This window comes from Sminthopsis crassicaudata, chromosome 1 (assembly GCF_048593235.1).
Source record: "Sminthopsis crassicaudata isolate SCR6 chromosome 1, ASM4859323v1, whole genome shotgun sequence".
Lineage (NCBI taxonomy): Eukaryota > Metazoa > Chordata > Mammalia > Dasyuromorphia > Dasyuridae > Sminthopsis > Sminthopsis crassicaudata.
Window position 1 is genome coordinate 18906769 of NC_133617.1, and position 25208 is coordinate 18931976.

Here is a 25208-nt window from a genome sequence, read left to right on the forward strand (position 1 = left end):
AAGCATCAAGCTGTTGAATAAAAATGGGATTTTAATGATGACTCAAGATTCAGAATTGAAAATACCCTCAAGGATTCCCAGATTTTGTGGACAAGGGAGCCAAAGCTTGCAGAGGTTCAGATATGTGCTCAAGGCACATAGTCAGGATTTAACTCCAGGTTTTCTCACCCCAAATCCATATTCTTTCTTCCTCATCATACATACTATGGCTCCAAAAAAGCCACTTAACAAAGACATCATGAAGAAAAGCCAGACACAAATTAATCAGAAAATGGCATGGGAGTGAAAACTAAGGAAATGGGGAACTGAGAGAATGGGGCCCAAATAAGGTGATGCATGTGAATCTTGCTATGTCTAACTGTAGTTCTTCAATACAAGGGAGAATTCTTGGAAGGAGAAGTTACAGAGATTTTGTTTTTTTTAAAGTACATCCTTACACTGGGAAATGAGTGTAAACTGCATTTTTGTTTTTCTTCCCAGGTTATTTTTACTTTCTGAATCCAATTCTTCCTGTGCAACAAGAAATTCGGTTCTGCACACATAGATTGTTTCTGGGATATACTATAACATATTTAACATGTATGGGACTGCCTGCCATCTAGGGGAGGGGGTGGAGGGAAGGAGGAAAAATTCGGAATAGATGTGAGTGCAAGGGATAATGTTGTAAAAAATTACCCATGCATATGTACTGTCAAAAAAAGTTATAATTATAAAATTAATTTTTAAAAATGTAAAAAAAATAAAAATTAAAAAAATAAAGTACATCCTTAAAACATTGTAGATAAACCTGGGAATCTGAGTCAGCCACAAACTAAAAGTGGGTAAGCAGGGTGACAAAAAGACTAGTATAAACAGGGGCTGCTGCTTCTGCAATATCATGCTCGGTGGAAATGACACATTTTCAGAAGGTTGTAAAGACAGTAAAGAACAAGCAGAGGGTGACTGTGGAGGGACTCAGGACTATGCCATATGATGTCCCTTTCAAGGATCTGGAGACATTTGTTTTGAGTGAAGAAGAGATTTGGAGTGGACAAGAGGACTCTCTTCAAAACCTTGAAGACTGGTCAGAACAAGAAATAGAGAACATTACTAAATGCAAAATGGATAATTTTGATTGCATGAAATTAAAGACTGCACAGACAAAACCAATGCAGCCAAGATTCAAAGGGAAATGGAAAGCTGGGAAACAATTTTTACAATCAGTGTTTCTGGTAAAGGCCTAATTTCTAAAATATATAGAGAATTGAGTCAAACTTTTCCAATATTGGGGGAAATGGCCAAAGGATATGAAGAAACAATTTTCAGATGAAGAAATTAAATTCATTTCTAGTCATATGAAAAATTTCCTAAATCACTATTGATTAGAAAAAAGCAAATTAAGGCAATTTTGAGGTACCACCTCACATTTATATCAGATTATAAAATAACAGGAAAAGACAATGATAAATGTTAGAGGAATTGAGAAAACTGGGACGCTAATGCATTGTTGATGGAGTTGTGAACGGATCCAGTCAATCTGGTGAGCAATTTGGAACTATAACCAAAGGACTATCAAACTGTGCATACCCTTTAATCCAGCATTGCCACTGTTAAGTCTATATTCCAAAAAATCATAAAAGAGGGAAAAGGACTCAGATGTGCAAAAATGTTTGTAGCAGTTCTTTTTGTGATGACAGATAACTGGAAACTGAGTGGATGCCCATCAGTTGGGGAATGGCTGAACAAGCTGTGGTATTTTAATCTAAGGGAATATTATTGTTTTATAAGAAATAATTAGCAGGCTGGTCTCAGAAAAAAGACTTCGAAGAAGTGATGCTGAATGAAGTGAGCAGAATTAGGAGGACATTATGCAAGACTATGTGATAATCAGCTATGATAGACTTAATTCTTCTCAGCATTACAGTGATCCAAGACAATTCCAATAGACTTGGGATGGAAAATGGCATCTGAATCCAGAGAGAGAATTATGGAGACTAAATGCCCATTGAAGCATAATATTTTCTTTTTTTGGCTAATATCTTTTCAAAAAATTTTACTACACATTGCTTTATAAACCATGTCGGGAGAGAAAAACCAGAGCAAAAGTGAAAAACCATGGGAGAGAGAAAAAAAAAAAAAACAACAATAGAAAAGTGAAGGATGTGTTAGTTCTTTTTCTGAATTCAGATGGCATTTTCTGTCCAAAGTCTACTGAGATTGCTTTGGAGCACTGACCACTGTGAAGGACCAAGTCTGTCATAACTGACCATTGCACATTCTTGCTGTTACTGTGTACAGTGTAGGCCTGGTTCTACTTGTTTTGCAAAACACCAGTTCATGTAAATCTTTCCAGCCCTTTCTAAAATAGTTTATCATTTTTTTATAGAACTATAATATCCCATTATATTTATGTACCACGCCTTGTTCAGCCATTCCTCAATTGATGGGCATTTACTCATTTTCTAATTCCAAAAAGGGCTGCTACAAACATTTTTGCACATGTGGGTCCTTTTCCCTCTTTCATGATTTCCTTGGGACACTGACCCACTGCTGGATCAAAGAGTATGCAGAGTTTGATAGCCCTTGGGACATAATTCTAAACTGATCTCCAGAATGGTTGGATCATCTCACAACTCTACACACAATGAAGCATGATATTTTCACCTTTTTTTTTGTTTTATTTTTTTAATGTGGTTTTCCCCTTTTGTTCTGATTTTTCTTTCACAAAACGACTAATATGGAAATATGCTTAAAAGGATTGTACATGTATAACATATCATAATGCTTGATGTCTTGGGGAAGGGAAGAAAACTTAGAACTCAAAATCTTACCAAAATGAAGTTGAAGATTATTTTTACATCTAATTGGAGAAAGTAAAATATTATTAAATTAAAAAAAAAAAGACTGGTCAGGAGGAAGAAGGTTTGAACATGCTCTACTCTACAAGAGCAGGAAGCCAACTGAGGCCAAGGACCAGAGCTTTCCAAGAAGGCAACGTACAGCCTCGGGAGGTCTTAGGGTTGCCATGCCTGAAGGTCAACCAGCAGAGGCTGGATACCAGCTGTCAGAGAAGTGAGAGGTCCTTGCTCAAGGTTGGGGGGAACCAAAGGGCCTTTCAGGGACTCCCACCTGAAAATCTCTGAGACCGCGGAGCCACAGACACATTTAAAAGGACACTGCCATGTTTTTGTAACTTGCAATGAGCCTTTGTGGGTCAAAGCCCTGTAAGGGGAGACACTACCTACCATGTGTCTTCATGGGAGGTCAGAGTTACATTATCAGGATATGGCTGAATTTTCCCTGGGCTCGATATGGAACCGAACTCGGGCACTCTCCTTGGGAGTTCCCATGGAACTCATGAGCTCAAAGCTGAGCCTCAGCCTAAAGCCTGGCCCTTTGGGAAACCATAAAGCTAAGAGGCAGCTTCAGGGCAATGAACCGCTCGCTCTGTGACCTCAGCTCCAACAGTATCACTTGCCCCAAGCAGGGCCAGATGGGCCCAAGGAACACAGGTTCCAAGAACAGCCCTTCCCCAAAAAATGGTATTGGGTATTGTGGGTACCTCCATTTCGGCATAGGTGCTTCCGGTGGTCAGATGGCCTCCATCCTCCACCAAGTACTGTACCAGCTTTCCCGCAGAGGGAGATCTCAGGATGGTGGGATCATTCTCCTTCTCAAACACACACGTCTTATTGCCAATGGTGATCCGGTAACTGGCGGAGACAATGAAGGAAGGGGGAGTGGATTTGCAATCAATCAGGGATGCTTCCTAAAGAAAGCTTTGGCTCATAATTATCCCCCAGTAAGTCATCTATTTTGCCGTTAGTCCAAATCAAACTGAAATCCAAAAGAGTCTGCCCCTTGAAAGCACCTGCCATGTCTAGACCAAGACTTCTTCAACTTTTCACCCAAGAAATTTTTAAGCAACTCTCGGTATAGAGATATATAGAATGGGTGTGTAAATCAAACACTTGCTGATAATAAATCATCATTTAGCGACCCTCACATTCAGTTACATGAGTCCATGTGAGTAAGCAAGCTCCAGTTTGTTTTGGTCTAGATCAGTGGTCCTCAAACTTTTTAAAGAGGTGGCCAGCTCACTGTCCCTCAGACTGTTGGAGGGCCAGACTACAGTAAAAACAAAAGCTCACACTGTCTCCGCCCCTCAGCCCATTTGCCATAACCCGGCGGGCGCATAAACATCCTCAGCAGCCACATCTGGCCCACAGGCCATAGTTTGAGAACCCCTAGTCTAGATACAGATGGCAGCCTAGGCTTGGCGCCTCCTAACAATGAGGCTACCTCAAAGTGGGTTGGGACGGGGCTGTAGGATCCCCATCTGGATCCATCTGGAACAGGGGGTTTCCAAAGTCCCTCCCAATCACGAGAGTCAGACCCAAAGTCCCAGCATCAGGGCTGGCCCTGGGGGCTCTGGGACCTCTGACTTGTCTCCTTCCCTTACAGGTGCTACCAAAAACTGTGGCCTGGGTGGGAGGCAGGGCATCTGAGATGGGACATCTGTGCTTGGTTCTGGGCACAGGGGGGCTCAATGCCTGTGAAATGGATGGGACATCGATGAGAGACAGAGGATGGGGATGAAGCTCAAAACGCTTCCCTCTCCCAAGAGGCAGAGTGTCTACACAACTCCATTGCTCCGATGTTAAGCAACAACATGAAAGGAAGGGTAGAGCAGTGGAGAGCAATCGAGAGGCCCTGAAATCAAGAGCAGCAGGGAAGTCCCTCACGTCTTTCTAGTTCCCAGTCTCCCACCAACTATCATGAAGTGCAAACTAGACTCAAAGTGAGAGCAGGCAGAGTAACTGCTATTTGAGTGGTGGCCACGCGGGGAACAAGTTAAAGATTGGGAAGGGAGCCCCTTCCTCTCTCTAGCAGGATTGTAAGCTTCGGTCTGATTGATCCAGCAGGAAGGGTCCCTGTGGCCCCCACAGAAGTCAGGCTTTGGCCTTTCCTCTGCTAAAGACATGCCCACGCTGTCTTTGAACTTGAACTCCTAGGAGACAACCCTCCTCACCCCCACCCATGTAGCATCCAGGGACCATCCTGGCGACTGACCTGTCGATTTCTTCCTTCATGTACGTGGTGTAGCTATTACCATCATAGGACAGCAGCAGCCCGCCATCATTGAGCCTGTGGGCATCTATTTCGATGTGACAATTGTTCATGATGAGAACAAACATGGTCAGCGATTGTCGGGCAACCTGGAGAGACAGAGTGTTCTCAGCGGGCAGCAGCACCCGCCATCTTCCATCCCCCAGAAACATTTGGGGTCTACACCCAAAAACCTTTGGGGGGATGGGTACCTCAGGGTCAGAGCTGACCTTTAGAAGGCCTCCTGGCTCTGACCACTGAGTCTCTTGCTCTGACTCATTCACAAAGGGATGAGGGGTCATCCCCAACCTTTGCCCCCTGCTTGGGGGCCAGACAGGACCTGTTGCAGTCCAAGGTTGGGGAGTTGTGGTAGATTTCCCATCCCTATCTCTACTTGTGTCATGGCCAAAGATAATTGAGCACCCCAAATGGGGAACCCTGACCCCTAGTTGGGTTCAGAGGCATTAGCAACAGTCTTAAACTAAAAGGAGAGAAAATCTGGAATAAAGGACATGGAATTGGGCAGTCTTGAGCCTTTGAACTAGTGCCATTACAGCCAACAGACCATCCATATTCTGGGGCTCATTCTGAGAGGGTTCCTGCCATTCTAGACCTGATCTCTTGCCTCCTCAGCACCAGAACCCCAGAATCTGAGGGACAGAAGGGTCTCAGGAACCATCTAGCAAAATCCCTTCTACCACATGCCCCAAGAGGGCTCATCCAGCCTGCCTGAGACCCTCCAACATGGTCCCTGTCAGCTTCAAATGGCTGGCCACATAATCTCATTATGGAAGAGCTCATGACATGCTGAAGCAGCCCCCTGAACTCTCAGGGTTTCCTTTTCATTATAAAGCTTTTTCTTACTTTGCTCCTTCCGCCCCCTTGCTCCTGGTTCTGGGCCCTAGGGCCAAATGAAACAAACTTAATCCACTTTCTATGTGTCAATCCTGCAGATACTCAGCACATGTCCCTTCTCCAGTCTAACCACCCCTTCTGCTTTCAACAGATACTCATGAGGAGATTCACAGGCCTTTGTCGGCCTGCCCTCCCTAACAGAGACTGCACAAAAGCCAAGAAGATCCTGGAAAGGGAGAACAAATTTGCTTTCTTTTTTAAAAAATCCCAAAAGGGAGACTTATTAAAAGTCCCTGGAAGGCAGGCTGCAGCTGGAAGAAGTTTGTAAAACATAAAAAGAGATGAAAAAATAAGGAGAGTGAATTAAGGACTTCTCCGAGCTCCAAGGGGAGCTAAGACGTAGGATGCCGTGTGGAGGGTTCAAAGACCAACGCCAAGCCTCCTTCTGCTAGATAGCTGCCCCACAGGCCGGGCCGGGTTGCTTCAGGGGACGCAGGCCTTGGGCAGTGTGCCTCCCACACACCAAAGCACTGGTTGAGTATTTTCACTGAAGAAATATACTGCAAGACAGCACGGACTGTTCCCGTGGCCTAGTTCTCGCCGTCCTGTTTTTAGGGTGCAATGGCAGAATTCAGCTTTCAGATTCCCTCTGGTGTCAGGATAGGTCTGGGGGGAAGGAGGTGATCTTTACCTTAAGGATATACTTCACCCCTCCATAGATCAGCTCCACATCCACAATGTTCAGCAGAGAGTCTGCTGGGAGAACCTGGCCCCTGCAAGACAGACAGAGACCCTTCAGAAGGGGCTGGTTTTTCAGCTCCTTCAAAACAAATGGGGCTTAGACTTGTTTCAGTGTTCTAAATATGGACAGCAACGCCACTGAGATTTCTGCCTGATGTACCTGAGCACGGAAGGGGGGGTGCATTTATCACCGGGATGGGAGAAGACTTTCCAGGATCCCAGTTTATCACATTTGCTAAGTAAGCATCCTCCAACTAACCTATTCTGGGAAAGTGAACACCTGGGCTTTCCAAGGAACCAACAGAATGAACTTTGGTTTCCTTATCATTCAGTTACCTTTGAGCTAATAACAAAGGGATGAAACAGCCTTTCCTGGCCTTTTGGTTTGATAGTGGCTTAAAAGGAAATAGAATTAGCAAGAATCCTGTGTGTGAGAGCAGGCTGGGAAAAGACCACCCTTGTATCTGTTCCAAGCGCCAGCGCTCACCAATTTATATCAGAATGAGGAAATAAAAGAATTTAGAAAGTTTCTCTCTGCCGTTATTAGAGACCCTGGCGATCCCCCTCAATCCTTTGACATCATGCCGAGAGTCCAAAGTCACCATTCTGCCCTTAACGGCAGACAGCCTTTTCTCGCAAATAAACAATATCCTGTTTTGTTCACTTGATCATCAGGGAACCACCAGGGAAATGGGAAACCTGTGAAAACTCACAGCTCCAAGGAGTCCAAAGATCAAGGCCTGAGTCGAAGCTTGACCACTTATTAACCAAGTGATTGTGCAGGTCTTATGGAGCCACTCCAAGCCTCAGTTTCCTCCCCTGTAAAATGTCCTGCATGTCTGGTATTTCCAGCTTTCCTGAGCTGCTCTGAGGGAACAGCTTTGTCAACAACAAAGTGCCCTATCATTATTTAACTAACCTTAATTACAGAGTAAGTTTGGGGAGAGAGACAAAATAAACAAGATGGGGAAAAAGAGCTTCCAGGTAAGAGGCGCCCAGGTGAGACACTGAGAGGTGGGAGCAGCCTTAGCAACCGTGGAGGCCGAGGGTCTCCTCTTACAGAAGAGCAAGAGGCTGCTCAGAGAGAACCAGAACAGCTCCAACTGGGAGAGCAGATGAGGGAAACTAAGGCCAAGAGAAGGGGAAAGACCAGTGAGCAGCAGCACTGAGATTTAAACCCCAGTTCTACAACTCCCAGGGCAATGCACTTATTTATAGATAGATAGATAGATAACTTTATGTATATATGACAATGTATTTTTATGGAGAGACGGATATATTTGTATCTATTTACATATGGCAATGTGTTTATATAGAGAGATATTGTATCTATGTCTATATTTATAAAGAGGTAGATATTTTTGTATCTATATATGTCAATGTATTTATATAAAGAGGTAGACACATTTGTATCTATTTATATGCAATGTATTTATAGAAGAAATAGATATATTTATATCTAAATATGTCGATGTATTTATAAAGAGAGGTAGATATATTGTATCTGTTTATATGCAATGTATTTATAGAGAAAAATAGATATATTTGTATCTAAATATGTCAATGTATTTATAAAGACATGTAAATATATTTGTATCTATTTATATATGTCAATGTATTTCTATAAAGACTTTGATGCATTTATATCTATTTATATGCAATGTATTTATAAAGAGAGGTAGATATATTTGTATTCTTTTATATATGAAAATGTGTTTATATAGAGAGATATTATATCTATATATGTCAATATATTTATAAAGAGGTAGATATATTTGTATCTATTTATATGCAATGTATTTATAAAGACAAGTAAATATATTTGTATCTATTTATATATGTCAATGTATTTCTATAAAGAGAGAGATATATTTGTATCTATATATGTCAATGTACTTCTATAAAGACTTTGATACATTTGTATCTATTTATGTGCAATGTATTTATAAAGAGAGGTAGATATATTTATATCCTATTATATATGAAAATATGTTTATATAGAGAGATATTGTATCTATATATGTCAATATATTTATAAAGAGTAGCTATATTTGTATCTATTTATATGCAATGTATTTATAAAGACAAGTAAATATATTTGTATCTATTTATATATGTCAATGTATTTCTATAAAGGGGGAGATACATTTGTGTCTATATGCAATGTATTTATAAAGAGAGATAGATATATTTGTATCCTTTTATATATGAAAATGTGTTTATATAGAGAGATATTGTATCTATATATGTCAATATATTTATAAAGAGGTAGATATATTTGTATCTATTTATATGTGTCAATGTATTTCTATAAAGAGACAGATATATTTGTATCTATATATGTCAATGTATTTCTATAAAGACTTTGCTACATTTGTATCTATTTATATGCAATGTATTTATAAAGAGAGGTAGATATATTGTATCTGTTTATATGCAATGTATTTATAGAGAGAAATAGATATATTTGTATCTAAATATGTCAATGTATTTATAAAGACATGTAAATATATTTGTATCTATTTATATATGTCAATGTACTTCTATAAAGACTTTGATACATTTGTATCTATTTATATGCAATGTATTTATAAAGAAAGGTAGATATATTTGTATTCTTTTATATATGAAAATGTGTTTATATAGAGATATTATATCTATATATGTCAATATATTTATAAAGAGTAGATATATTTGTATCTATTTATATGCAATGTATTTATAAAGACAAGTAAATATATTTGTATCTATTTATATATGTCAATGTATTTCTATAAAGAGATAGATATATTTGTATCTATATATGTCAATGTACTTCTATAAAGACTTTGATACATTTGTATCTATTTATATGCAATTTATTTATAAAGAGAGGTAGATATATTTATATCCTATTATATATGAAAATGTATTTATATAGAGAGATATTGTATCTATATATGTCAATATATTTATAAAGAGTAGATATATTTGTATCTATTTATATGCAATGTATTTATAAAGACATGTAAATATATTTGTATCTATTTATATATGTCAATGTATTTCTATAAAGAGGGAGATACATTTGTGTCTATTTACATATGAATGTAATTATAAAGAGAGGTAGATATAGTTGTATCTATACATGGCAATGTATTCATAGAGAATTGTACACATATTTATATCTATTTATAGCAAGTAATCTCTTTATATATGTGTGTATATGTATTTGTGAGTATATAAAGTGATATGTGTGTATATACACATATATATGCACAGATTTATATATAGAAATGCATATGTGTATATATGTATGCATGAGTATATAAACTTGTGTGTATGTATAAGCACATTCATGCAGACATATATTTATAGTGTAGGTGTACACCTGTATGTTTATGTATATATACATATACATTTATTCATATAAATATATTTATATATATTTATAAATATGAATATATATTTATTCATATAAATACATTGCTATACATATGTAAATATATAAAATTATCTATGTAAATGCATATACATACACACATAATTATATATAAATATATTGCAATATATCTATTTGTATACATATATCTCTCTATAAATACATATCTACATACATGTGTATATACATACATAAATGCACGCACCCACACCAGCTGTCTCTCGCTCTCTCTCTCTCTGTGTCTCTGTCTCTCTCTTTCTGTCTCTCTCTCTCTCTCTTTCTCTCTGTCTCTCTCTGTCTCTGTCTCTCTCTCTCTCATGTACACACACATACACACACGCACACACGCACACACGCAGCCCCACTCTCTCACACACACAGGGAAGGGTTAGCACTCAGGTCTAGTAATGAGGGAGCACACTCTCTACCTTTCTAATGAATGCAGGAAGTCGGTCATGCAGGTCCTGAACAGGGCGTCTGCTACGTTCAAGGCTCCACAGACCACCCCAAGCATGATGTCAGGTTTCTCAGCCTAGGAGAGAACGACTTTTCAGTGTTCTGCAGGAAGGGCTCACCAGATCATAAGAGCTGGGCAATGAGAGGGGGTCTCGGTGGCTGGGAGTCCAGCCCCTCCATGGAAGGATTATACATCTAACCTCCCCAACAAGTGACGGGCAGCCAGCCTCTGCTTGGGGACCAGCAGGAATGGGGAGCTCACCACCTCTCCAGGATTCTAGGAGGACAGACTGAGGCCACTGGGCCCCAGAGGAGGCTCCCGAGGAAGCAGGGTGCACCTCACCTGTACCCTCTCAGCAATGAGGTGATCCAGCCAGCCCGTGTCGATGTCATTGCTCTGGAAGCTCTCTGTCTCCAGCAGGTTAACGAGGTACTCCACTGTGGTCCTGAAATCTCCTCGGATCGACAGCTCCTTCAGGGCCACCACCATGTTCCTTAGAAATACACATTTCCCAAGTCAGTGCAAATCCTCTTAATATTTGCTCACTGAGCCTCCTAGAACGATGGCATCACTCCACTACCTAGAATGATCGGTGCCAGCTAAAGAGGCCTTAGTAAAGAGCTAGAGCTGGAAGGGACCTTGGGGACCACTGAGTCCTACCCATCCATTTTACAGAGGAGGTAACTGAGGCAGGCTGCAGTTAATCAACTTTCCTAGAAACGGATAGCAAGTGTCTTAGGCAGGATTTGAACATGGGGTTTTCTGGAGTCTAGTACTCTCCCCACTGGGCCCCACAGATGCCTAGAAGCATCTTAAGATGCTCCCTTGTCCTCTGCTCATAATGCAGCAAACTAAAGCAGGGAGCTATGGCTCCTGTCTTCTCTCCCCCTCCTAATTATTCTGAATATTATATTCAGACTACTTCTGAATATTATACAAAAAGCATATTCTTCATTAGAAAGAAAGGAGGAAGGAGAGGAAAAGGAAGAGAAGAAAGAGGAAGAAAAAGAGGAAGAGATAAGGAAGAGAAGGAAGAAGAGGAAGAGGGAGAAAAGAGGAAGAGGAGAAGGAGGAGGAAGAAGAGAATAGAATAAAGAAGACCAAGAGAGAAGAGAAGGACACGGCGCATGGCGAAGGGGTACTGACGAGACAGCCTCTTCTCGGTTCTCTCCCCAGGAGAAGCAGTGACCAAACTGGGAGTCGGCAAACTCATGCAGGCCCCCGGCGGCTGCCACGCTGAAGTAGCCCCATACGTTCTTGCTACTGCGGAAATTCAGCTCCTGGACGGTCCCAGAACTTGGCTTAAAACCCTGCAGGCAGAAGGAAAAAACCTGACTGAGGAAGGGGTCAGGACAAAAACCTAAACTCATTCCCAGCAGGCCGTGCCAGGCACATGAGCCATTTAACAGAGCTGCTGGCAGATGCCCCTTAATTGGGCTGGAAGGCTTGGCTAGAGCTGCAAGGCTCACACCCTGGAAGGAGGCCCGCCTGCTCAGGGGTCGGCCCCTGGCCGGCACAGCCCAGTGTCTAAGCAGGGACAATACAGGACAAGAACAGTTTGGTGTCAGGAGAGCTCTGGATTCGGATTCTGCTTGAGATGTAGCAGCTCTGTCCCTAAGGAGATCTATCTACCATTAAACTCCTGACCCTCAGGTTCTATAAAATTTGGAGAAATATCAGCAGCACCCGTCCTGGATAACTGGGACAAGAGGAGAGGGAATGAGACCTCGTACATCATAAAGTGCTTTATAAGTCTGCAGGGCAGTGTAAGTACATGTTTCCCCCCTCCTTTGGGCCTCAGTTTCCCCATGTTTTCAGCCCCTCTTGCCTCATCTGGGTTTTCGCTGGTGATCCTGGCGGCGATCACGTGGCCTCTGGGAATAGGTGGATTGATGGGGTTTTCAAAGGAAATGGGCGTGACGCCCCATGGTGACTCTCCATACAGGATCCGAATGTCCTTCAGCCTGTTCAGAGGCACTCCCATGGCAATCTGCAGAGGAAGGAGAAACGCTTGCCTATTAGCCTCTGTAGTGCTCAAAAAGGGACAGCTCCATGGACCAGAGGCACGTCCATCTCTGGACCCAGGGGTCCGACAGGCACAGAGCCTGGGAAGCAGGAGGCCCCAAGTTCAAGTCCCTCCTCAGACACTAGCTGGGCCGTGCAATCTTTAGAAAATCATGTCACTCCTTTTGTGCAGACGGTAAGAGCGCCCACTTCTTCCAAGGGGCACTGGGGGATCAAAAGGAACCATCTCAATGTCAAAATCAGTGCACTCTGCAAACCTTAGAGAGCTACATGACTACTGGCAAGCATGAAGAGGAGGAGGAGAGAACCAGGACTATGTAGTTAAAGAAAAACCGAGCAAAAATCAGTCTCTGCCCTTAAAGAGTGGGACAATCCAAACCAGCCGATACAAAAACATCGGATAATACAATCACCTAAAATGCACCCAGTACCTCACGAGGGCCAGGGCACAGAGGCCAGATCAGTGACACGCTCTCTGCCTGGAAGAGCTCCTGGTTCACAAATACTAAATCGGACCTGGAGACCCAATGGGAGAGTTGGGGGACCCAAGGGGCTGGGAGGCCAAGGAAATCTTGAGGGGGACGTGGAGGAAAAATCATGTTGGCTCTTTGGGGGAATTTTAGAAAATTATTATTATAGCTTTTTATTGACAAAACATACACATGGGTAATTTTTCAACACTGACCTTGCCAACACTTCTGTTCCAACTTTTCCCCTCCTTCCCTCCACCCCATCTCCTAGATGTCAGGTAGTTGGAGGGGATTTTTTTAACCTAACCAAGCTCACTTAGGACTCAAGGCCAGCAGGGCCACTTAATGCTAGACAGATTATTCCCCAAAGAAATTCACCATGGGCAGCATCTCTCCTCCACTGCTCAACGACACTGACGATTTGTAAGCTGCTATTGCATTTGCTTGTAGGAATAAGCGGGCATTTAACAAGCAAAACTTTCTGTATGTCAAATGTTATGGTGTTCAGTGTTGGGGATAAAAGGCGGCCATTTATTGAGTACCTACTGTGTGCCAAGTGTTATGTATTAAGTATTGAGGATAAAAGGAGGCATTTATTGAGTATTTACTGTGTTCCAAGTGTCATAGTGCTGAGTATTAAGGATAAAAGGCAGGCATTTATTGAGCACCTACTATGTGCCAAGTGTTATATTATTAAGTATTGAGGATAAAAGGAGGCATTTATTGAGTATTTACTGTGTTCCAAGTGTCATAGTGCTGAGTATTAAGGATAAAAGGAGGTCATTTATTGAGCACTTACTGTATGCCAAGTGTTAACAGTATTAAGTACTGAGGATAAAAGGAAGCATTTATTGAGCACTTACTGTGTGCCAAGTGGTATAGTGCTGAGTATTAAGGATAAAAGGAAGCATTTATTGAGCACTTACTGTGTGCCAAGTGTTTTAATATTAAGTATTGCAGATAAAAGGAGGCACCTATTGAGCATCTACTATGTGCCAAGTATTATAGTGCTAAATGTTGGAGATAAAAAGAGATGTTTACTATGTGCAAGTGTTTTAGTGCTGAATATTGAGAATAAAAGGAAGCATTTATTGAGTACTTACTGTGTGCCAAATGTTACAGTGCTGAGTGCTAGGGATAAAAGAACTCATTTATTGAGGATTTACTGTATGCCAAGTGTTATAGTGCTGAGTGTTGAGAATAAAAGGAAGCATTTATTGAGCATTTACTGTGTCCAAGTATTATAGTGCTGAATGTTAGGGATAAAAAGGGATGTTTGCTGTGTGCGAGTGTTATAGTGCTAAATATTGAGGATAAAAGGAGGCATTTATTGAGCATTTACTGTGTGCCAAATGTTACAATGCTGAGTGTTGGGGACAGAAGGGGGCTCACAATCTGATGGCGGAGGGCTCAGCTACAAGTCAGAAGGGAAGGCTGCAGCAGCCAAGCAGATGTAAGTCACTTCATTTACTGTTACTTCCATGGATACTGAAGCATTTGTCAGTGCTTAAGAACTCGTGTGTCCTTGGGGGCACCAGCTAGGTCTCCTTGATCTCTCTCTCTCTTCCTCCGTGCCCAGAAAAAGCAGCCTCTTACTGACTTTTGACGAATGACCAAAGGAATGAATATAGTCCGATATACACATCCCCACCTCCCCCGACAGGTGGGGAGCAGCTCTACCCATCCCCCAAGCCCCCCGGAGGAGGATGCTCACCTGCAACTGAGCAGCTGGCAAGTTGACATCGGCGATCATCTCTGTGCAGGGATGTTCCACCTGCAAACGGGGGTTCAGTTCCAAGAAATGGAAGTGGCCGTCTTCGCTGTAGAGGTATTCTACAGTCCCCGCACTCACATAGCCCACCGTCTTGGCCAAACGCACGGCACACTGTGTCGGGAAAAGCCAAAAAGAGAAGTCGGAGACATCGTGGATTTTTCTCTGCTCATCAGAGCCTGATGATACGGCCAGGTACCAGGACGTGGAGCTCAGAGCTGAGGACACACACGATGTCCTCTCCACTAGCTTACGGCCAAAGCCCACCAAGACATGAGGGAGAATATGAGGGGGAGGAAGGCGGAGGGCTCGGAGACACCATGCGAGGGGAGACGTTTTTCTGTGATGTGGTTCATTAGTGTAACAACCACCCAAGGTTAAGAAGGAAGCATCCCGCCAGCCCATTAATCACAGCAGCACATGAGCATGGGAGGAGCTGGCCAGTCACTGACTCTTTTTCCCTTTGGGCAGCTGAGGATGCCAGCTAGCCCGGCCTCCTTGTGAAGTGGTCGTCTTGAAGCCTTCCAGGAGAAGGAACTCTCGCCAGCTCTCCAGGCAGCCTTTTCCGCTTTGGAATGGCCAACATCAAGCTGACACTGCCCTGTCCCTGCAACTTCCACCTGGTGCTGCCCTCTGGGGCCACAGAGAACAAGGTTCATCCTTTTCCTGCATGTCCCCATGCTGGGGAGAAGGTCATATATTCAGTTTTCATGCTCTAAGCTGGAGGTGAGTGGCTCTAATCAGTGGAAGAGTCAGTGAGGTCAGCCCCAAACCATGTTTCACGTTTTTGCCAGGGACCAGCACGAGTCCACCCCCCAAATCTTTCTGTCTCCTCCTCTTCTTCTGGATGTAGCAAACAAGTTAATGCTGCCATTGCTACAAGAAAAGCCATGCTAATCTACTGGCCTCATGCTCCATTCTCCACCTTTGTGACCTCCCATCAAAACTCCTTTCTTGGGACACCATTCCATGGATGTCTCCCCATAGGTGAATATAAGCTCCCTGAGGGCAAAGACTAGCTCGCTTTTTATTGGCATCCTAGAGCCTAGCATATTGTAGGGCACATAGCAAGTACTTTAATAAATCCTCTCTTTTTTCCTCTCTCCCTCTCTTCCTTTTCTTTCTTCTTTCTTTCCTTCCTTCCTTTCTTTCCCTCCCACTTTCCTTCTTCCTTCCTTTTCTTCCCTTCTTCCCTCCCTTCCTTTCTTCCTTTTGTTTCCTTCCCTTTGTCCCTTCCTTCTCTTTCTTTCCTTCCTCCTTTCCATGTTCCTTCTTTCCATTCCTTCCTTCCTTCCCTACCTTCCTTCCCTCCTTTTTTCTCTCTATTCCTTCCCTCCTCTAGATGATTTTTTTCTCTGATAGTTCCTTAATACAATATGCTCAGGAAGAGGCTGTCTATTCCCTGCCCTAACCCCTCTAAAGATGGAAGCTCCCTCTGTCCTGAAGCCATCCCGATGACCTCTGGATAGCTCTCATCTTTAACAGAGCCTCCTTGCACTGAGCTCACATTTGCCTCCATGTCACCTTTGCACACCAGTCCCAGGTTACCATCAGGGATCAAGGAGAATACTTAGTTCTTACACAAAAGAACCCCCCTCCATCCAATCCAGAAATTGCCTCTTCCATGAAGCCTTTGTTTGAAGGCCCCTAGTATAGGAAGTTGACACTCTCCAGAGGCACCCGCTCCATTGCTATAGATCTTTCCCCACTGGCAAGTTTTTCCTCCTGTCATATACCTTTGCTATCTTGGCTCTTCCCTTCTGGACCCCTCCATCCTAAAATGGGGCCCAGAACCGAGCCTCATTTTCCAATCCGCAGGTGAGCACAGCAAAGGGAGTGGGATTGGAATCAGAGGTTGCAGATCCAAATACACGTCTAATGCAGCTGCAGGGGCCCAGGCAAGTCCCTTCCCCACCTCCCTCTGCCTCAGTTTTCTCATCTATAAAAAGAAAAAGGGCTCAATGGCCCTTTCCAACTCTGAATTTATAATTCTACAAGACTTTTGCGTATGTGTGAAATCCTCAGGATGCTACTGTGCCTTTTTTCCAAAACACAAGGGCCATCCCCAAATTTTCTGATCTTCTATTCTCTACTGTTGTGGGTTGGATGGAGAAGAATAGTTGAATTTCCTTCAGAAATTAGTTTATCTTCAGGAGCACAAGAAAAAACAAGAGGAAGACCTGATCTCAAAGGACTGGGAATTTATTTTTTACCCGAGAAGTTTCGGAATTCATCGAGAGGCTTCCTCTTGAAGGGGAAGTTCTTATGTGGGGACAAACACCAGGGAGACTGGGGGTCAGTTTTGGACATCATCACAGGTGGGTATCCCATTTCTTGTCCACCAGGACCTTTTTTTCATCTTGCCAAGGAGACTGATCTCAGCACAGATGTGGTTGAAGCCCCTTGCCAAGATCTCTCTGGGACCCTTCACAATAATTCACAATAAACATAATTTCTCCCTCAAAGAAATGCCAGTATTTTCTGGGATTTCTACATCTGAGAATGGGCTTTATTAGCACCGTGTGTAGGATTCCAAAAACCCAAATCTTTCTGATTCCACTCTAGCCGGACTCTAGCACTCGAGCCAGCAATGATACGTAACCTTTCCGATACTGGTCTGGTACCATTTATGAGACTGTGGATTCTATTTTTCTCAGAATAATGTTTTTTAAATAATTCATAGAATGCTAAATTCCAGCGAGAGGTTAGTGATATGGATCTTTTTTCCTACCCAGGTTCACAGACGCTCTAAAATCTATCTATGGAGCCACAAGTCTCAGACATAGAGCCCCGCTCTCTCTCTCTAACCAGTGGAGGCCCAGAACAGAGACCATTTGAGCTGGAAGGTGCTCGACCTCAGCTGGAACATACAGAGTGATTTTAAGTGATATCACGGCAGGCCCAGAAGCTCAGTGTCCCTACTCTTTATCTAAAGATGAACATCCCCCTTCCATTTGTCTCCTGAGCAGGGCTCTCCAGGCCTGTCCCACCCCGCGCTCACCTGTTCCATGTGCTCAAACACCATGGGCATGGCGATGGTAGCCGGCGCCTCCTCTATAATCTTTTGGTGTCTCCGCTGTATGGAGCAGTCTCTCCCGAAGAGCGACACAGCATTCCCATACTGATCTGCAAGGATCTGGACTTCCAGGTGCCGGGCGTGCTGAGCCAGCTTCATGACAAAAATTGGGGAGCCCGGGATCTCACTCTGCACCTGAAAGGAAAGGGAGACCACTTATTTTGAGGGAGCCGAGCCCCAAAAGGTAAGCCTTCCTTGCAAAGAGGTCACAGCCCTCAATCGGTCCAATTTTTAAAAGATACGTGTCACGTGGATAGAGTAAAATACTTTACATGTTCAAATCTCTTGCCTTCTCTGGAACAGAAGTGGGAGGGAAGAAATAAAAATTTAAAATATTTTTTTAAAAGAAGAAAAAAGTTTTACACACACACACACACACACAGTCACCCATAGTATGTATGTAGACATGAATATAGATACAGATAGATAAATACCCCTTAGATACTGTCATCTCGAGACTTAGAAAATGCTCAATCTGGAGGTGGGCTCATGGGATCACAGCGACTCAAAGATAACTACAGCTAGCACATCTGTAGGACTTCAAAGTCCACAAAGTACTTTACAAATGGGATCTCCTTTGCCTCATAACAATCCTGGGAGAAAGGAACTATAGATATGCCCATTTTAGAGATGAAGAAATTGAGGCGGGAGGAAAGTCACGGTAACTCTGCCCTCTAAATCTTCTACAATACAAGTGATCACACACTGTCTATTTATTCTAGTGATTAAAACAGCAATTTTCCAAACCATTCTAAACATAAACACTATTTTATAATTACTCGTAGGGGGTTGGGAAATCAAGCCCACCTGTGGAAGTGACAAATCCACGAGGTAAGAAAAGAGGAGTTCCAACTCTCCAAAGACTATCCTAGCAGTTTTACAAGTATAAAACTCCACTCTCTCTAACTGCAAGGTCTTATCCCTGTAAGGCTGAGTTCCTTGTTGTTCCTCCAGCAAGGCCTTCATATCCTGATTTAGGGGATTTTCAACGTACGTGAGAGATATTTTCCTTCCTCATTTTTGACTCCTGGCTTCCTTTCGGTCTCAGCTAAAATTCTGCCTTTGTAGGTCTTCCTCACGCTGGTACCTTCACTCTGAAAGTCTATGTTCATGGGTATGTATACGTACACAGAGAGACACACATATAACGTACTATCTGTATGGATACATATATAGACATACACATAGGGACTATCCATACATGTGTATTTATATACAATGCACTACTCGAATATACACATGCACATGTATACACATGTGCTGCCCATACATGGGTACCATATACATTAATGTGTGTACATGCACACATGTGAACCCAATTCAGATAAGCTACACACGTGTGTGTCTATATGCACGTGTGACCAGCTGGATGGGTTTTGACGGCATATGTGGGGTTTGCACCATCTCCTCCCTCAGCAGAAGGTGAGCTCATTGGGGGAAGGAACCTTGTCGTTCTTCTCTCAGAAATCCAGCATTTGGCGCCATTCTGGGCAGGAAGTGACCTGTTTGCTCCTTGCCTCTGACGTCAGAGCTCTCAGGATGATCAGAGGATGACAATATCTGGAGAACGAAGGGACTTCCCAGGTCTTCCTCTTCTAGCCATTCTTTTTAATACCTTCCCAAAAGGGATGACCCATTCAAGGTCATGTCCAAGGTCACTGACAAAGGCAGAACTCCCTGGTCAGCTTTCCACTGCTGCATTTGGTTTCCCCCAATTAATCATTCAAAATATAGAGACATAATTATTATCTAAAAAGATTCCCCTGATCACTACCATTTTTAATATCTCCTATAAAGTAAACAAAAACAGGCTGGATAAATATTTTTTATTAACCTCAGTCCAGCAACTGAAAGAGTCAAGAGCAGGATCCATGTTTTATAGCTGGCGGATCTGGGTTCAAAACCTGACTCTTTGACTTAGTAGTTACTGCATGACCTTGGACAAGTGATCTCCCTTTCCTCAATTTCCTTGTCTGTAAAATGAAAGGACGATAAGGAAACCTCTGAAGTTCCTTCCAACTCATAACTTATGGTTGTACTATCCTTCACACACACACACACACACACACACACACACACACACACACACACACACACACACACACACGGCTTCCTTTATTCCTCTTGGACAGGATTACAGAGCATTAAGGGCTTTAGAACACTCTCCAGCCCCATATCAAAAGGCCAGCTATCAGAAGGTGGAGGCTCTCACCTGTCTGAAGAGATTTGGGAAGTCTTCGGCACTCTCAGCTTTCCGGATCCCTTTGCCTCCACCACCTTCAGAAGCTTTGATCATCACTGGGAAGCCAATTTTTTCTGCAGCCTGAATACAAAAGGCAACGAGATCCCCTTGAAAAGTAAGAAAGCTCCCCAAGGCTCTGAGCTGACCCGACTGAGCTGTGGCCCCATGAATGGATTTACCTGCAAACCTTCTTCTACGTCCTTCACGCAGCCTTTGTTATACATTTCTGGAGGGACACTGATTCTCTTCATTTGCTGGAGATCCTCTTCCTGCCAATCCACAACAAGACCTAGAGGCCGCAATGGAGGGAAGTTTAATGAAGGTTTGAAAAATAAGGGAAGAATCCCTGGAACCCAGGAACAAGGAGTTTCTGCTCCCGGGGTGGGAGGCGGGGACAGGACAAGATCCTGACAAATCCATGCAGGCCTCAGCCATCTATCACTGCTATGCTGATCGTCAATCCCCTTGACAAGAACATTACAAATAACTGGGAGCCTGTGATTGAACTCTTGCTTTGTTTATTTTTAAGAAGATGTGTTCAATTCATAGAAACTCCTTTTAAAAGTCCAACGTCCTATGAATTTAGAAAACCAGGATATGACATTAAGTGGATGAGATCAGATCAGAGGCGAGAGGCCCAATTTCATATCATCTACACTATCCCGTATATGACTCATTTCTGGGGGTCTCCTCCCTCCACATAAGCCACAGGCCCCTCCACTATCCAGCAAAGCAGCCTCTCCCCTCGTGCTTCTATGATATAATGTCTTTAAAGCATTCTCCTTATAACCATTGATAGAGCGAATGCAAACACTATTATACCCATTTTACAGAAGAGGAAATAAACCTATTTGTCAATGGTCTACACTAGGTATGAATTTGGTGACTCCATCTCCAGGACCCCTAAGGAGCTGCTATAGCCCAAAGTCACACATCTGTTGCTGGGTTCAGGTTCCCATCAGCCCCTGCTCCAAGCTTTTCTAGTTCACCATTAGGAATGGACGTGGCCAAAGCCAACATCCAGGAAGCCACAACTGGCCCAGGGCAGGGAGGGGGACGACATGGGAGGAGAGGAAGGGGTCCCAGGCCCTAAACATCACAATGAGTCTCATCTTACCACTCCCGCTCCATGGCAGCGTAGGAATCTGCAGGGTCTGGGCAACTATGGTGGAAGCAACCTTATCTCCCAGCGCCCACATGGCACCACTGGGCGGGCCTAGGAAGGGAAAAACATCCATGAAGGGCCTGTGATGGGCCAGACCCTACAACGCTCTACAAACATGCTCTTACTAACAGCCCCGCGAGCTTTGCCAGCCCTCTGCACCCTCACTATGAGCCCCAGCTTAATGCAGGGCATCTCTGCTTGGAACCCGCTTCCCAGACACCCAGACACTTGGTAAGGGGGCCTTACCTAAGAAAGCAATGCCATGCTTCTGGAGCAGTTCAGGCAGTTTGGGGTTTTCCGAGGCGTGGCCCCAGCCAGCCCACACAGCCTGAAAACAGAAAACATGTTGCATTTACCCACCCTGCCTTTCATCAAAGGTTACACCGCCTCTCGGCCCAGCACCAAGGACCTCTTGGATTTCCAAGCCTTGCCAATGCCGATTTACCGGCCCATGGGGAAGACACTGTCTGCAGCCGGGACAGTTAATGGGCTCACAAAGGGAAGCTGAGGCCTTTGGGGCTCCCACCCCAAGAACCTGCCCTCTCCATTACCTGCACTGGGAGTCTCTTGGAAATATCCACTATGAGCTCTACGTTGGCATAATTATTATTGTTTGGCCCTCCTGGAACAGGGACATAGTGATCCGCCATCTTGATGTACTCTGTCATTCAAGAAGAAGAGATGGAAACACCAGTTACTGGTCAGCAGGATCTAAGCTGGAGCTCAGCCACATGGAGAGAATCAAGTCCCTTGCCCAGGGACAGATCCCAGATGGAACACACACACACCCGGGGTTCTGTTTTAGGGGCCCCCATTTTACAAATACAATTCAGTAGAGAGGGAGGGAGGGAGGGAGGGAGGGAGGAAGGGAGGGAGGGAGGGAGGGAGGGAGGGAGGGAGGAAGGGAGGGAGGGAGGGAGGGAGGGAGGGAGGGAGGAAGGGAGGGAGGGAGGGAGGGAGGGAGGGAGGGAGGAAGGGAGGGAGGGAGGGAGGGAGGGAGGGAGGGAGGAAGGGAGGGAGGGAGGGAGGGAGGGAGGAAGGAAGGAAGGAAGGAAGGAAGGAAGGAAGGAAGGAAGGAAGGAAGGGAGGGAGGGAGGGAGGGAGGGAAAGAAGGGAGGGGAGGAAGGGAGGGAAAGGAGGGAGGGGAGGAAGGGAGGGGAGGAAGGGAAGGAAGGAAGGAAGGAAGGAAGGAAGGGAGGGAAGGAAGGGAAGGAAGGAAGGAAGGGAGGGAGGGAGGGAGGGAGGGAAAGAAGGGAGGGGAGGAAGGGAGGGAAAGGAGGGAGGGGAGGAAGGGAGGGAAAGAAGGGAGGGAAGGAAGGAAGGGAGGGAAGGAAGAGAAAGAAGGGAGGGAAGGAAGAGAAAAAAGGAAGGAAGGAAGGAAGGAAGGAAGGAAGGAAGGAAGGAAGGAAGGAAGGAAGGAAGGAAGGAAGGAAGGAAGGAAGGAGAGGAAGGAAGGGAAAGAGGAAGGGAGGGAAGGAAGAGAAGGAAGGGAGGGAGGGATGGAGGAAGGAAAATTTGGAACACAAGATTTTGAAGAGGTCAATGTTGAAAAATTATCCATGCATATGTTTTTGAAAATACAAAGCTTTAATAAAAGATTAAATTTAAATGTCAGTGTGATTATTGTTGATGCTATGAAGTCAAATACTACAGACAGAGAGGCAGCCATGGAATTAAGACTTGGGTTCAAGCCGACACACTGGCTGATGGTGTGAATCTGAGCAAGATATAACGTCTCTAAGACTTGAGTTGGTGTGCACTGGCGGTGGGAGCTTCCACACTGGGAGTCCCTAGCAGGAACAAAGTCGCCCACAAGTCTAAACCGCCTCTCCTTCCACTAAATACCTGCATTGGCTTTGAGGTCCTCTGGCGTGACCATGACCACGAAGCGGATGGCCCTCTCATTTCGAAACATCTCATAGGCCCATCTTCGAATGGATCGCATACACTTGACAGCAGCAATGCCATTATTGGCAATGAGAACCTGAAGGTGGCGAGACAAAGGAAAGCCGTCAGTACCTGGGGCATCTGAGGAATCAGTCCAGCCTCACCCCAGCCACCAGGCAACTCCACATGGTGGATGACGCCACAGGTAGAAGGGACCCCAGAGGCCATTTATCTAGATCAGTGACTCAAACTTTGTTCTCAGTAACTTTCTACCATTAAAAATGATTAAGCATTTGCCCAAAGTTTTTGTTTATGTGGGTTATATTTATAGATAATTACCATATCAGAAATGAAAACTAATTTTAAATTTGTAGACTCTGAGTTTCAAAAATACCTCTCCCCCACCCCCCGCCCCAAGATTCTCTGGCCATACTTTGAGAACCATTGATCTAGATAACCTCCTTCCTTAATGAGGCTGAAGAAGATAAGTGTACTTATTCAAGGTCATACAGGCTGTGATTCAATGGTAGTATTCCAACCCAGATCCCAAGACTCCAAAGTCCATGCTTCGATTCCCACAATTTATTTATAAAATAAAAATTAAAAAGCCCACACTTGCTCTCCCATAAGAGTTGGTATAAGGCCTAGAGGAAACTATATAATATAAATTATATAAATATATATAACACTATAGATGAAAGCAATTATCACTAGACTAGAATATTTTATTTTATTTTATTTTTTGAAATAGTAATTTTATCGAAACGAACACTTCAAAGATCCGTGACTTTGCCACTGTATCAGTATTCCCTCCACCAACACAGATTTCAACCCCTTCTCCGAGTAGAGACTCTCAGGGAGGTGCTATTATGGCTGAAATGTTGCTGTAGATTTGGTAAGTTCAGTCTTCAGCTCCAAGGACCCGGTCACCCCTACACTGAAGGACCATGATGCCTATTCCCAATGATCCATGCTCTTATAGAGCACTTATTTGAGGTTATATAGTGATTCAATGGTAGTATTCCAACCCAGATCCCAAGACTCCAAAGCCCATGCTTTGATCCCCATCCTGGTCATGGGACACAGTACAGTATAATATAGAGCACTGGTCCTTTTCTGTGTAATATCCAGCCTTCAGACAGAGAAAAAAGGGTGATAGATAGATAGAGGGGCTGATATGGGGCCTGAGACACCCAGGTTCAAGTCCATAAACTGGCTGGTTGTGTGAAGCTCATGGTGGAGGAGAATGGAAGCTGTGAGCTGGGAAGTCAGAAGAAGGTATGGGTTCTAAGCCCATTCCTTCCATGGGCCTCAGTTTCTCCATCTCCCCAAGGAAGGTTCTATGCATCTGAATGAAGTCTGTTCTTAGGGGTAGAGCCAGGAGTTCTGGGAAAAGAGGAAGATAAATATAACAACCAGAGTGTGACCCGCTCTGATGCTCCATAGATGCAGACCGCACTGTCCAAGCCCTCTGGACCTTGGAGGTGCATGTCCTGGGCTCAAATCCAGTCTCACTGTGCTGTGTTGCTAATGAGATTCCAGGTTGAGTTAGAATGGCCCTGAGTTTCATTTTCCTCAAATTCCCCCATGTTATACTTTGGCAGGGTCTCCAGTGGTATACCCCCAGGGGCACTATGGGATGGACACCGTGCTGCTTAGCTTTTCATTTTAGTGACTGGGTCAAAGGCAGAGACAGCATGTTCATCAAATGTCCAGTGAACCCAAGCTAGGAGGAACAGTCAACACATGAAAGGGCAGAGTCTGGATCCAAAAAGCATATAAGGTGACATTCCACAGAGAAAAGTGTCACGTTTTATACTTGAATTTAGAAAAAAAAATCCATTCCATAAGCAGAAAACTGGAGAAGACATGGTAAGTTTTATATGAAAAAGATCTGGGAGTCTTAGTGGACTGGGAGCTAAAATTGGATCAGCAGGGTGATATGGATAGCAGAGAAACTCCCGTGAATTTGGATTGTCCTCAGAGAGGCAAAGCTTCCAGGCATAAGGA

The 25208-nt window shown here is 43.9% G+C and overlaps 1 protein-coding gene across 10 annotated transcripts in view; it reads right to left on the reverse strand.

Moving 5' to 3' along the window:
- Positions 1 to 25208, reverse strand: part of ACACB (acetyl-CoA carboxylase beta) — a 127030-nt gene that overhangs the window by 51719 nt on the left and 50103 nt on the right. For all 10 annotated transcript variants that reach the window (XM_074295570.1, XM_074295540.1, XM_074295580.1 and 7 more), the window contains 15 exons: positions 23157 to 23295; positions 21863 to 21972; positions 21558 to 21639; positions 21264 to 21362; positions 20326 to 20435; positions 20117 to 20227; positions 17830 to 18039; positions 14772 to 14942; positions 12391 to 12552; positions 11709 to 11872; positions 10905 to 11055; positions 10534 to 10637; positions 6635 to 6716; positions 5053 to 5198; positions 3542 to 3692 (listed from right to left, as the gene is read on the reverse strand). In XM_074295570.1, coding sequence (XP_074151671.1) covers positions 3542 to 3692; positions 5053 to 5198; positions 6635 to 6716; positions 10534 to 10637; positions 10905 to 11055; positions 11709 to 11872; positions 12391 to 12552; positions 14772 to 14942; positions 17830 to 18039; positions 20117 to 20227; positions 20326 to 20435; positions 21264 to 21362; positions 21558 to 21639; positions 21863 to 21972; positions 23157 to 23295 — 1992 coding nt within the window. The remainder of the gene's footprint in view (positions 1 to 3541; positions 3693 to 5052; positions 5199 to 6634; positions 6717 to 10533; positions 10638 to 10904; positions 11056 to 11708; positions 11873 to 12390; positions 12553 to 14771; positions 14943 to 17829; positions 18040 to 20116; positions 20228 to 20325; positions 20436 to 21263; positions 21363 to 21557; positions 21640 to 21862; positions 21973 to 23156; positions 23296 to 25208) is intronic.